This window comes from Megascapheus bottae, chromosome 31, assembly GCF_031878675.1.
Source record: "Megascapheus bottae isolate mThoBot1 chromosome 31, mThoBot2.hap1, whole genome shotgun sequence".
NCBI lineage: Eukaryota > Metazoa > Chordata > Mammalia > Rodentia > Geomyidae > Megascapheus > Megascapheus bottae.
Genome location: NC_143539.1, coordinates 2,280,583 through 2,294,659, shown reverse-complemented (window position 1 = coordinate 2,294,659; position 14,077 = coordinate 2,280,583). Strand labels below are relative to the sequence as shown.

The 14,077-nt window shown below is 51.4% G+C and overlaps 1 protein-coding gene across 6 annotated transcripts; it reads right to left on the bottom strand.

The window, feature by feature from the left end:
* Positions 1-6,704: 6,704 nt before the first annotated feature.
* Positions 6,705-9,817, bottom strand: Izumo2 (IZUMO family member 2). Of its 6 annotated transcripts, none has more exons than XM_090323055.1 (7): positions 9,524-9,810; positions 9,362-9,436; positions 9,101-9,187; positions 8,892-8,996; positions 7,960-8,040; positions 7,452-7,575; positions 6,705-6,814 (listed from the first exon to the last, which is right to left on the bottom strand). In XM_090323055.1, the coding sequence occupies exons 1-7, from the start codon at positions 9,756-9,758 to the stop codon at positions 6,772-6,774; spliced, it is 750 nt and encodes a 249-aa protein (XP_090179181.1). In that variant the 5' UTR covers positions 9,759-9,810; the 3' UTR covers positions 6,705-6,771. The 6 variants fall into 6 exon arrangements, with proteins under 6 accessions (XP_090179181.1, XP_090179179.1, XP_090179178.1 ...); XM_090323053.1 differs by having other exon boundaries at positions 8,892-9,017; positions 9,362-9,433; XM_090323052.1 differs by having other exon boundaries at positions 8,892-9,017; positions 9,524-9,809.
* Between the last annotated feature and the right edge of the window lie 4,260 nt (positions 9,818-14,077).

Sequence of the window (14,077 nt, the reverse complement as noted above, 5' to 3'; positions counted from 1 at the left end):
GGCATATAACACAGATTTTTTTTTTTGTCGGTTGTGGAGTTTGAACTCTTGGCCTGGGCGCTATCCTGAGCTCTTCAGCTCAAGGCTAGCACTCCACTATTTTGGGCCATAGTGCCACTTCTGGCTTTCTGGTGGTTAATTGGAGATAAGAGTCTCGCAGTGTTTCCTGCCTGGGATGGCTTCACACCCCTCTAGGGGTGTCCTCTAGGGGATAACCTATGCTTGTCTGTGGGTGACGCTGCCCCCGCCCAGAGTTGGGCCCTGGGTGAGATGAAGAGAAGCTTGTCCCTGCAGCCCTCAGGACAGAGGGACAAAGGTGCTCAGGAGCCCTGTACCTCAAGGACAGGACTCCCGTGTAAGTGCGTCTCCAACTGTAGGATTCAGTGCCTGTCTCGCCATGGGGGACCTCACAGTCCAGTCACACAGACCCAGGGCATCTGGGAGGAAGTGGGTCATCCAGTAGATGAGACAGCTAGATGCTCTGTACCTGGTGACAGCTGTCTGGGTCACAGGTGACACCAGGGGGAGACTGAGACTGCAGGTGACTGACCAACATCGTTTTCCTGTCCCTGGCTGTCCTGTGCCAGGTGTGGCTCTAGAGTCAGGATCGGGTCTGTGAAGCCCTAGAAGATCCTGTTGGTCACATGCATGGGCTCTGCAGCCCCATCAGAACCAGGGAAGCCTCTGGCCTTGGCTTCACTGCCCCCCGAGAAGGGACTGCCCCGGGCAGGAGGCTCGGGTTACCCTGAAGCACAAAGTACAGCCCAGATTTCCACACTGGCAGCTCAGAGAGACAGCAAAGGCCAAGTTCTCCACTCAGCAGGGCTGTTGCTATCTTGGCAGTGGTTTGCCTACTTTGTGTTTGTTCATATGTGTATAGGTTACACCTTTATAATCACCAGAGAAACATAACTCAGGTTTTTGTGGTTTTCATATTCTCTTGTTGGCACTTTCTACTGTCATTATGTGGTCAGTATTAATTATTTCAGAGCACAACATTTCTTGAGTGGTGTCTTGCTGCACCTATACTGCATTTGGAGATGATGTTCTGTATTAGATTCGGGTACTTGTATGACTTCCGTTAAAATCTTCTTTGCAGGTCTGGGAGCTTAGTGGTAAAGTGCTTGCCTAGCATGCATGAAGCTCTGGGTTTGATTCCTCAGTACCACATTCACAGATAAAGCTGGAAGTGGTGTTGTGGCAGAGTGGTAGCCTTGAGGAAAAATGTGTCCAAGGACATACTGCCCAGGCCCTGAGTTCAAGCCCCAGGACTGGCAAAAAAATAATCTGCTTTGCAGATAGGTATCAAGTGTGGCACCTGCTTTGCTGGAAAGCACTACTTCCTTGGGCTCATGAATTAACTAAAAGCTGTAAAGCTTAACATGCCTACTTTCCATTCTCTGGAGACACTTTATGCTCAACTTAGTATCCAAAAGGGACAGGACTGATAGATAACATTTGCACAAGCCAAGGGCATAAATCATCCCTAAGAAGCAATAGAGCCTCCTCAAAACTGCCCGCCTGCCAGGAAGCAGTGGCTGATTGAGCCTAAGCAGTGATGGCATCGACAGCAGTAAGTTCTCCAAACAAGTATTGAAATTATAGCCAATCAGGCTATAACTAGAACCAGAACTGCCTCCAGTTTTTGTCTATTTAAACTTATAGCTTTTGTATGTATCCCAAACACAGCTGAAGATGGGCTTCTCCCCCTAGGGACAAAACCTTTTTTTTTTTTTTTTGCCAGTTCTGGGCTTGAACTCAGGGCCTAGGCACTGCCCCTGGGCTCCCTTTTTGCTCAAGGCTAGCATCTATCACTTGAGACACAGCATCACTTTTGGCTTTTTTTGCAATTCTGAGGAATTGAACCCAGGGCTTCATGCATGCTAGGCAAGCACTCTACCACTAAGCCATTTTCCCAGTCCATGGACTAAACCTTACTATGCCCAGAGGTAGCATAAGGTAGTGTTTACTCCTGCTGACTGAGTGACACTCCCCCTAAACTGAACCCTTTCCTCAGTTTCCTCATACGTAAGGGAATAATTAACCCTCTCATCAGTTTAGGAGATGTGTGTAAGTCAATTCAAGTAAAAGCCATTCAAACAATATGTGATGGAAAGGACACACCCTTAGAAGCTGCTGCTCTCATTAAGTTATTAGTTGTTCCCACAGTATGACTTGTTTTGCTGTTTCCTCTGCCTTTCCTTCTACGTCTTCTGGGAAACACTGATTTTTCTTGCCAGAACAGGTTCTCGTGGCAAACCTCCTTCCCTTCCCACCCTCCCCAACCACAGAGGCCCACTGCTTTCCTGGTTCCCACAGGTTCACCTCGCCTCCCAGGCTGATAGTGAAATAATCGCTGGGCTGGAATTCGTTAATGACAGCTTGTCGCCCCCGTCCCAGACGGCGCTCACCAGGAGCTCTCGTGACACTATAATTTAGGCACAATTTAATGATCAATTCTTGGTGCCTTTCTCCCAGGAAATTCCCAGGAAGGTGCAGGGAGCGTCTGGACTTGCAGCTGGAAGAGATTTTCAAGACAAAGTAAAAACAAAACAAAAGCCAACAACGCGACTCAGGGTTGCCCAAACCGAAGGCATGGTTAGGGCAGGGGCTTGAGCTCGCTCCGCGGGCCCCGGCGGGCGCCGGCGGGCGCGGGATCAGCGCCCGGGCCAAGTCCAGCGCCTCCGCCTTCCCTGCCGTAGCCACGCCCCCGGCCTGCGCACCTGCCGTGACGTCACACGCCGCCGCGGGCGGGCGTCCTGGAGACCCGCGCTCCCGGGCTGCTCTGCCTAGCGGAGGCTCATGGTGGAGGGAGGAGAGGAGAGGCATTGCGGGGCCAGGGGCGAGAAGCTGCAGGTATGTGGACTGCATCCCTCAGGCCCGATGGCCAAGAAGGCGACGCTCGGCCGGAGCCGCGTGAGGATCTGAGTCTGCGAGGTGCGAGGCCAGGAACTACCATTCCCAGAATCCTCCGAGCGGCAGGCTGCTGGCGTCCTGAGGTCGTGGGTGCCACCCAGCCAGTCAGTAGAGGGGCTTTGCAGAAACACCCGCCTACATTTTAATGACAGTGTCTCGGGCCACTGGGCCTTCGCCCGGGAGCAGAGGATTCTGGGCAATGTAGTAAGTCCTGCAGAATTGAGCCACAACGGAAGTTCTTTGCTAACCTCTTTATATAAAATCTAAAAGTTAAACTTGATATTTGAAATATGTTAAAATCTTTCTGTGTGTGTGTGTGTTGGTCATGGGGCTTGAACTCTGGAGCTGGGTGCTGTCCCAGAGCTCTTCAGCTCAAGGCTACTGCCCTGGCCTTGAGCCTTGGCCCCACTTCCCACTTTGTAGTGGTTAATTAGAGTCTGACATTCTTTCGTGCCCCTGCTGGTTTTGAACTGTGATCCTCAGATCTCAGCCTCCCGAGTAGTTAGGATTACGGGCGTGAGCCACTTTTTTTGTTTGTTTGTTTGCCAGTCCTGGGCTTGAGCTCAGGGCCTGAGCACTGTCCTTGGACTTTCTCAAGGCTAGAGCTCCACCACTTGAGCCTCAGCACCACTTCCGGCTTTTTTCTATGTATGTGGTACCCAGGAATCGAACCTGGGTCTTTGTGCATGCTAGGAGAGCATTCTACCACTAGGCCAAACTCCCAACCCCTATAAAATCTTTTAATTAAAAAATTTATGAACAGGGGAAAAAAATCTAAAAGTAAACAGCCTCCAAAGTCTTCCAATCATTTCATTAAAAATACAGTACTTCCCAAAACTACGGGAAACATCACACATACAGATCCGATTTTGTGTTCTCAAAAAATTTGAAGACCTGAAAACACTGGGCTTGTTTCCCCATGGCTCTAGTAGGATGAATCTGAGGCCTTCTGTATGAATGCAGTGACTTTAATGGTCTGGGCACAGAACTATATGAAGTCTCCATATTGGATTATAGGAAAAAATATCAAATTTCTCTTTCTGGCTGGCGTTTTGTTTTGTGTTTTTGTCAGTTGTGGGACTTGAACTTAGGAACTGGGTGCTTTCCCTGGGCTCTCTTTGCTCAGGGCTAGCACTCCACCACTTTAAGCCACAGCACCTTGATAGTGTAGGCTCAGGAGCTTCTCTCCCATAGCTTAGCAAGCAGCCTGGCATGCCCCTCTCCCAGGCATTACTAGGCCCATTTGGTCAAGCACTGTAATGTGGAAAGTGGAAAAACGTGCTGTTGTAATGTGGAAAAGGGATTGTTGTAATGGAATTGTGGAAATAAGGGACTGTGGTTTAGAGCCCTTCCCTTCCCCCTGCCTCTGTTTACCCAGACTAAGGCTGTATCTTGAGACATCCTGAGGACCACCACCAGATATATTCTGATTTTAAAGTATGGAATTTATAGTTGTGAACCCCCCAGCATATTGCTGGCCTTGTACAATAACCTTTAAGACAAAAGGGTTCATGGCTTAAGGCTTTAAAAACCACCCACAACGGGCCGGGAGTTTGGCCTAGTGGTTAAAGTGCTTGCCTAGCATGCATGAAGACCCAGGTTCGATTCCTTGGTACCACATACATAGAAAAAAGCCGGAAGTGGTGCTGAGGCTCAAATAGTAGAGCTCTAGCCTTGAGAAAGTCCAAGGACAGTACTCAGGCCCTGAGCTCAAGCCCAGGACTGGCCAAAAAAAAAAAAAAAAAAAAAAAACGCCCACGTTTGCACATCAGGGCTGCACTCTGAGGTCCCTGACCTTGGGGTAATAGTCCTGGCATGTCAGCTCCTTCCTTTCTCAGTAAGCTTCTAAGATCTTGATCATGTCCTGAGTGGTCTAATAGTTCGTCCATGTGGGGATCCAGGTACAGCAGTAAATAATCAGGGCTGGCCCAGGGACTCCCCCCCCCCCTTTCCCTTAGTTTAGTGTGCTCTCTCTACACAAGCAACACTAGGCCCTGTGATCAGGGCAATAAATAGCTTCCACCCCTTGACCTTGAGATGGCACTCCTCTGGGGTAGCTATAACCATATAGGGCTACAAGATCCCCCCAGAGTGACATTCGGGTCTAGGCAGCTGCAGATCTCATCATCTACTATTTGAGCAGCCGCTGCCTTAAGTCCTAATCTGCCAGGATGAATCGATTGGTTCTCAAGTCCACCCCAGGGTCTCCATCTCCTCTCTGCTAAGCCCTGCAGGTGATATGGGTCCCCTAGACACTGGCCTTGGCTTCTTCTCTCTTGTCCTTTTCTTTTTTTTTGCCAGTCCTGAGCTTGAGCTCAGGGCCTGAGCACTGTCCTTGGACTTTCTCAAGGCTAGCACTCTACCACTTGAGCCTCAGCACCACTTCCAGCTTTTTGCTATGTATGTGGGGTACCGAGGAATTGAACCCGGGTCTTCATGCATGCTAGGCAAGCACTCTACCACTAGGCCAAACTCCTGGCCCCTCTTGTCCTTTTTCTGGCAGTAAAGTTCCCTTTGTTCTCTGTACCTGGATGTCTGAGTGGTTTCTAGCAAAGTCTGCATATTATCTAACACACCACTTCTGGTTTTCTGGTGGTTAGAGATAAGAGTCTTACAGACTTTCCTGCCTGGGCTGGTTTTGAACCTGGATCCTCACATCTCAGCCTCCTGAGTAGCTAGGATTACAGGCGTGAGTCATTGGCTCCCAGCTCCCATAGAGTATTTTTTTTTTTTTTTTTTTGCCAGTCCTGGGCTTGAGCTCAGGGGCTGAGCACTGTCCTTGGACTTTCTCAAAGCTAAAGCTCTACCACTTGAACCTCAGCACCATTTCCGGCTTTTTTCTATGTATGTGGTACTGAGGAATTGAACCCAGGTCTTCGCGCATGCGAGGCAAGCACTCTACCAGTAGGCCAAATTCCTGGCCCCTCACCCCCTCCCATAGAGTATTTTTCAAAAAATTGTGTGTGTGTGTGTGTGTGTGTGTGTGTGTGTGCACGCGCTGGTTCTGGGGCTTGAACTCAGGTGGGCTCTGTCTCTGTTCGTTTTCTCTCAAGGCCAGCATGCTACTGCTTGAGCTACAACTCCATCTCCAACTTTTTAGTTGTTAAATTGGAGATGAGACTCATTGGACTTTCTTGCTCGAGCTGGCTTTGAACCACCATTCTCAGGTCTCAGCCTCCTGAGTAGCTAGGGTGACAGGCATGAGCCATGGTGCCCGGCTGCTCTTGGCTCTTCCCATCTTGGGCTTTCCTTAGTTTTGCCCTCACTGGTTTCATCCAGTCTTCCTTTGGCTGTGGTGGGGTGAGGCTGACCGCCTCAGGACTGTTTTACTGTGGAGCAGCTCTGCTCTTTCTGCCCATCATGAAGACCAGGCGTAGGATGAGGCTCCATCGGGGCAGTGAGCAGCGGTGGGCCTCCCGATCTGCTCCAAGGGGGGCCAGGTGAGCTCTGAATAGCAGGAAGTCGGCTGTGTTCACTGGCTGTCTCCCTGACTAGGACAGTTGTGATGACATTGGGAGAGGCTGTGTGCGGCGCACAAGGCCCCAAGGTTAAAGCCCAGTACTGCCATAAATAAATAATAAAATCTGTGTCCTCATCCACATGACTGGGGTTCCACACTGCCCCACTGCACGAAGTACTTCCTCCCCCTGTGAGGCCATCAGGGTGTCCCTTCAACAAGCCCCCCCACCCATCCCCCAGATTTCACCCTCCCAAGGAACACCTGATAATTAGAAAAACAGCTAGACGCCAGGGGGGGGGAACGGTCCCCAGTAAACAGAACCATTAAGAAATTTGTCATCTATTTTATGAAACTTCCTTTTCTTTGCCTCTACAAGCTTTCCCCAAGCCGCTACGCTACCGCAGCAGGAGCTTCCGGTTTTCCCTGTACGTGAAAGCCCTGGTCAGAGAGGAAAAGTTTGGAGGTTAGAGAACTTGAAGTTACCACTCAGGGTAAAAGACCTTCCCCACCTCCCCTCCAATCATTCGCCTGCTTTGGCCCAGCCAGTGACGTGATGTCATGGGTTGTGGGGCAGATTTCCAGGGTTGTCAGCTGGTCTGTATTGATTGGTAAAGAGAAAAGCTGGGACTGGAGGTGAGGGTGGAACATGGGAATGGAAAGAGACAGGACAGACAGGAGGAAGAGATGAGCTGTATGTGACAGGGCAAGCCAGGCCCTCGCCTCGAGATATAGCCAGGTAAATTCCAGCCCCCACAGATGTGGCCTTATTTAGAAGTAGGCTCTTTGTGGAGGTAACTCAGGTGAGATCTAGAGATTTCAGTTCAAAACAGCCCTGTCAAAATTACCAAGACCCCAGCAACTCAACAAAATAGCCCGGTGTGATGGTAAACACCTTTGATGTTTGGCTTTTTGCTAGACTTTGTGGCCCAGGCAGGCTTTGACTGAGATCCTCAGATCTCAGCTTCCTGCAGAGCTGGGGTTTCAGGTGTGAGTCACCTGCACCCCTGTGGGTGGGGGGAATCTTTGAAGGGCCCACTTGGGGACAGGGACCGGGAGGGGGATGGCCATGACTCACGAGATGAGGATAGCCAAGAAGACCAGGACAGACACAAGCACAGAGATGGCGATGCCAATGAATTTCATGTCGCTCCCTGAGTCGCTGTCCTTGTACTTGAGCGTTATGCGAGGCTGTCCATCCACTGGTGGGGACGAAAGAGCCCAATCTGGATCCCTCCCCCCAAGCCTCCCATCCAGGGAGGTACAGGGCTGGGCTTTGATGTTTCTGTATACTTGGTCTTCTGTGCAGTGACAGTTTCACTGTTTTGCGCATGTACCAGCACTCTGATACTTGCCAACCCTAAAGGTAGCCTCCGGAGATGTATGCTGGGCTGTCCACTCTCCTCCCTAGTTCAAATTCCAGGCTTGAGCCACCGTGCCTGGCTGACTTATGACTGTCTAGTTACTTTCAGAATGTGAGAGCAAATTCTTTGCTATGCTGTAAGCCACTGGTTAAGGGCAAGGGGGAGCCTTGGGCCTGGCTTGCAGGGGGCCTGGGAATCTGCATCCCAGACCCATCAGCTTACCAAAGCAGTATTTGGTCTTGATACATGTAGAACTGATTTTCTGACAGTGTAAGCAGTCCAAGACCTCTTCCTTGAGCAAGCCTACACAAGGCGAAAGGGAAGATAGGGCAGGACTCGCATGGATGGGGGCAGGAGCATGGCTTAGTGGTAGAGTGCTTGCTGAGCATGCACGAAGCCCTGGGTTCAATTCCTCACTACATTTACAGGAAAAGCTGGAAATGGCGCTGCGGCTCCAGTGGTAGAGTGCTAGCCTTGAGCAAAAGAAGCTTAGGGACAGTGCCTAGGCCCTGAGTTCAAGCCCCAGGACTAGCAAAAAAAAAAAGCTAGCAAGGGTGGAAAGGAGAAGAAACAAAGTTCCCTTGGGTCCATGAATTTTGGAGGAAGTCCAGTGCCTGGCACACCAAATGTACTTCTTGTGAGAAATAAGTTTTGTGGTGTGTGTGTGTGTGTGTGTGTGTCCCGGTGCTGGGACTTGAACTCGGGGTATAGGAGCTGTCCCATAGCTTTTTTTTCCACTCAAGGCTGGTGCTATATTACTTAAGCCACAGCTCCACTTCTGGCTTTTTGCTGGTTAAATGGAGATAAGTGAAAGTCTGCTTTGCCTGGACTAGCTCTGAACTGCATTTCTCACATCTCAGCTAGGATTACAGGTGTAAGCATCCAGCATGAGAGATGCAACTCTTGACTGTGGTAGACTTCCAGCATGTGGGGTTTATTCGTTGGTTCTATACCATCCTGATTTCGCTCTGTTAAGTGATTTCTTTGTGAGTCACATCCAGTTTAATCCGATTTCAAAAAGCAGGGTTAAATCTTTCAGAATCATGGCATTGGAGGAGTATGTGTGGAAGTTGAGTTGGATTTGAGGGGAAGACAGGGTAACAAGGTGCAGGAGGGTGGAGAAGGGAGGAAGAGACAAGAAATCCAGGACTCACGGCACAATTTGTGATCACAGGCTGCAAGAGAAAAGAGGTGAGCGGGGCTGGACCGGTGGTCTGGATTCAATCGGGAAGGAATGGACCGGGGAGGAGGGTGTGGATCTGGGGAAAACAGACAAAGGACTATTACAGGGAGGTGAAAAAGCTGGCTAGTTAGGAGGAGGGGAAGAGGAGGAAGGGGTGGGACTGGGGAGGGCGAGGCGCACCTTTCATCTCGTAGGAGCGCAAGGCCTTCTTGAGTTCCCTGGTCACTCGCTCCCTGAAATGCACTAGCTCTTCCAGGAGGGGAAGCTCTGGAGAGAGAGGGACCGGATGGTGGTGGAATGGAGACTGAGTGCGGCTTCCCGCCTCTCCCCTCTCCCCCTCTGCAGCTGCCCTGCACACCTGTAGCCCCCGTACCCCACTCAGAGATTCTGGGGACTGGGTCTGGATCCTGGGGATCCAGCCTTTGCTCCCTCCTGTCCCACCTGTCAGAGGCGTCGCCCGTAAGTCCTGGGTTTCGTTCTTGATAAAGGCCCTGATGCCTTCCATGCGATCTACTTCTGGGGGTGAGAGGGGAGGACATGCCAGGGCCCCCCCCCTCACTCGAGGGGGGTCCTCAGTCTCCCCCACCCCACCCCTGCACGCACCCAGTTTCCCCACAAAGGCGTTCACCGCGTAGTCCCTGAAGAAGGGCCCCTGCATGCCCACCAGCAGGGCCTGGGCCCGCTCCTGCAGGCCCACGGAGGGGAAGTGGGCCGGCACCAGGGTGGAGCGCAGCTCCTTCAGGTCATTCTGCACCAAGGGGTCGCACTGCAGGCAGCCCCGGGCAGCCGGGGCGCCCAGGCCGCACACCAGAAGCGCCAGAGCCCAGGCTGCAGGCATGGCCGAGACAGGCTCTGTGAGGTCGCAGGCGCGGCTGGGTTGCCAGGGAGCCAAGGTGGGATGGGCGTGGTCCTAGAAGCCAGGGAGAGTACGGGGCCAATGGGAAGAAAGGGCTGGGGGCGTGGCCCTGGAAGCCAGGAGAGTACGGGGCCAATGGGAAGAAAGGGCTGGGGGCGTGGCCCTGGAAGCCAGGGCGAGAATGGGGCCAATGGGAAGAAAGGGCTGGGGGCGTGGCCCTGGAAGCCAGGGCGAGAATGGGGCCAATGGGAAGAAAGGGCTGGGGGCGTGGCCCTGGAAGCCAGGGCGAGAACGGGGCCAATGGGAAGAAAGGGCTGGGGGGCGTGGTCCTAGAAGCCAGGGAGAGTGCGGGGCCAATGGGAAGAAAGGGCTGGGGGCGTGGTCCTAGAAGCCAGGGAGAGTGCGGGGCCAATGGGAAGAAAGGGCTGGGGGCGTGGTCCTAGAAGCCAGGGAGAGTGCGGGGCCAATGGGAAGAAAGGGCTGGGGGCGTGGTCCTAGAAGCCAGGGAGAGTGCGGGGCCAATGGGAAGAAAGGGCTGGGGGCGTGGTCCTAGAAGCTAGGGAGAGTGCGGGGCCAATGGGAAGAAAGGGCTGGGGGCGTGGTCCTAGAAGCTAGGGAGAGTACGGGGCCAATGGGAAGAAAGGGCTGGGGGCGTGGTCCTAGAAGCCAGGGCGAGAACGGGGCCAATGGGAAGAAAGGGCTGGGGGCGTGGCCGGGGCGGGACCACAGTGGTAGAGGGCTAGCCGGTGCGAGGCTCTGAGTTCAAATGATGGCACTGCAGGGGCCGGGAGTTTGGCCTAGTGGTTAAAGTGCTTGCCTAGCATGCATGAAGACCCAGGTTCGATTCCTCGGTACCACATATAGAAAAAAGCCGGAAGTGGTGCTGAGGCTCAAGTGGTAGAGCTCTAGCCTTGAGAAAGTCCAAGGACAGTGCTCAGGCCCTGAGCTCAAGCCCAGGACTGGCAAAAATAAATAAATAAATAAATAAATAAATAAAAATGATGGCACTGCAGAAGAAATAAAGATGAACTGTGCTGTGGGCTGTGGAAATTTTCCATTACACACCACACACCACACACACGGGGCTTGAACTCCAGGCCTGGGCTCTGGCCCTGAACTTTTTCAATCAAGGTTAGTATTCTAACACTGAGCCACAGCACCACTTCCAGTTTTCTGGTCGTTAATTGGAGGTAAGATTCTAATGGACTTTTTTGCCCCGGCTAGCTTTAAACCACCATCCTTGTATCTCAGCCTCCTGAGCAGCTAAGATTGCAAGCAAGCCTCTTGAGTGCTGAGATTTATGGACATGCCCCCACCATTTAAATTTACATTTTAAAACTTCAGTTACTGAAACCGGTGGATATGTTTAGACTAATTTCAGTGTGGGTGTCTACTTCACTGGACAAGTTTTTTTTAATATGTGTATATATATCAGAATACATTTTGATGAAATTTCAGCGTCAAGACCAATATGTGTTGTCATGAGAAGGCTGACAAAGAGTAAATAGCTCATTGATTTTTTTTTTTTGCCAGTTCTGGGGCTTGAACTCAGGGCCTGAGCACTGTCCTTGGGCTTTCTCAAGGCTAGTGTTCTACCACATGAGCCACAGCACCACTTCTGGCTTTTCTATGTATGTGGTTCTGAGGAATCGAACCCAGGTCTTTGTGCATCCTAGGTAAGCACTCTACCACTAGGCCAAACTCCTGGCCTTCACTGATCATTTTTATAGTAGTTGCAAGCGGAGTGCCATCCTCCTATTTACACTTTCCTTGTAGTGTATGCCTGGCTTTTTAGTTGAGATGGGAGTACTAAAATTTTTTTCTCCCGCTGGCCTCAAACTGATTCTTCCAATCTCTGCTTCTCAATCATCTGGGATTACAGGCACGTGCCACAGCACTGACTCATTTTCCTAATATGCCTAGAGGAAAGCCTGAAATCCCCTGCGGCTGTCCCATTGCACATTGATTGAAAGGCCATGACCCCGCACAGCTAGAGTTCTTAATTGATACCATGTGAATTGAATTAGATGTGTTAAGCAAGGCCTCCCTCGGGTGCAATGGGGCCATCACAGCACAAGGGGGCGTGCGCAACTCAGGGAAAGTCTCCTCCCCAGGCAGTGGGGCTTAGCTTCCCTCACAACTCCTGCCAGTCCAGGACTAGCCTGTTGCAGCACTCCAAGACCGCAACTTGAGATGGGGCCCTGGGATGGTGACTGAATCTTCTTCCTTGTCTAAGACTTAGGAGCTGTGAGAATGGATGGCCTACACCCCTCCATCTCAGCTTCAAATAACTTCATTTCTCCCCTTCCCTCTTCCCAGCCTGACCTGGGTTATGGCTGAGGGAGAAAAAGAATAAATCCTACCATCCTCAAGGCTTCTGCTCACAAGGGACAGGTGCTCATTATCCAGTGAGACCGTGTCCACGCCTAATTTCAGGCTGCGAGGATCAGTACCCTCTGTACAACACCTTAACAATTACACCAAAATTCTATTTGAAAAAGAACAAATAGTCATGTGACCAGCAGTTGCGAGACATTCACCAGCAGTGCTAAGGACCTCACAACGTCCAAGCTTGAGCCTCAAATCCGGGGGTGACTCAGAGGGATGAAGCTGTCACAACTCCTTGCCTGAGGGGTCAGGCAAGATGTGTAACAGGCACCTACTGCTCTGTCACAAACCGCCACCAACACGTAGGGCTTATAGACAGAGCAGGTGCCATGGCTCATGCCTGAAATCCTAGCTGTTCAAGAAACTGAGAGCTGAGGATCATGGTTTGAAGCCAGCTGGGGCAGGAAAATCTGTGGGACTTTTTTTTTTTTTGGTCAGTCTTAGGGCTTGAACTTGCAGCCCGGGTGCTGCAAGCTCGAAGCTTTTTCCAGATTTCTCATGGTTCACTGGAGGTTCAGTCTCACAGACTTTCCTGGCTGGGCTGGCTTCAAACCTTGATCTGAGCCTCCTGAGTAGCTAGATGACAGGTGAGACCCTTTCTGTTGGAGACTGCCTCAGGGTCTCTTGTTGCCTAGGACTTTTAATATGATGAGTTTAGTAAATCGTTTTTAGCTGCTTTACTCCGTGCCAGGAGACATCCGGACTGCTATCATAATTTATAAGCTACTTTGCTCTGTGTCAAGAAGCATCTGGACTGGTATCTTGACAGTTAATTTAGAGACTATTCTGATTTACGCTAAGTGTTATCTCGACAGGTCACTTGCTCCATCTCCTGTCTTCCCAAACCCCCTTTTTCTACCTATAATGAATCTTGCAAAGTAAAAATTCTGCTGCGCTAGCCCCTGCTTTAGAGCCCTATATAAACCCCCTCTGATTTCAATAAACAGACCTTGATCAGAGCACTGTCTTGGTCTCATTCTTTGTGTTTGTCTGTCCCACTCATTTAGGTACGGTTCCCTCTCGGGTCTCAGTTGACTGAACCCCGCCGGCCGGGGCACCTTTCGCTCTGTCTCTCTGTCTGTCTCTCTGTCTCTGTCTCTCTGTCTGTCTGTCTGTCTGTCTATCTCTGCCAGTCCTGGGCCTTGAACTCAGGATCTGGGCACTGTCCTTGGGCTTTCTCAAGGCTAGAGCTCTACCACTTGAGCCACAGCACCACTTCTGGCTTCTTCTAAATATGTGGTACTGAGGAATTGAACCTGGGTCTTCACTCATGCTGGGCAAGCACTCTACCACTTAGGCTAATCTCCCTGCCCGAGAGACCCTTTCTATCTTATGAACCACCAGAAAAGACAGAAGTGGAGCTATGGCTCAAGTGGTAGAGCACCAACCTTGAGCCAAAAAAGCTCAGGGACAGTGCTCAGAGCCTGAGTTCAAGCCCCAGGGCTGGCACAACACACACAAAAAAAGTGACTTTATTGATTCTTATTAAGAACAACGATGCACTGTGCTTTTTGCTGTGTAATCACTTGCCCACAGCCACTGGGGCAGAGGTGGAGCTGTGCCTTATGTCCCTTCTCTTCTCCGGTCCAGTGCCTCACACCCACAGAGGGGACGCGGGGCCACACCCTGCTCCTCGCTCCAGCTGGCAACAGGCCTGCCCAGACGCCAGTTTCGGAGAGATGCCAGGGCCCCAGCGCCCCACACCCTGTCCAGCCCAGGGCAACCTCTGCACTCCGACCTGGCTACCAGTGTGAACCAGGTCTCTCCGTGCTCTGAGGCTTCCCTTCTTTCAGCTCCAGTGTGGGAGCCACAGATTGCTCTGTGCCTCAGTTTCCTCTCCTGCACTGTGGCACAGTCGTGGTGTGTGGGGGAGAGCTAAGGACAGGAGTGATTGAATTGCTCTGAGTTTATTT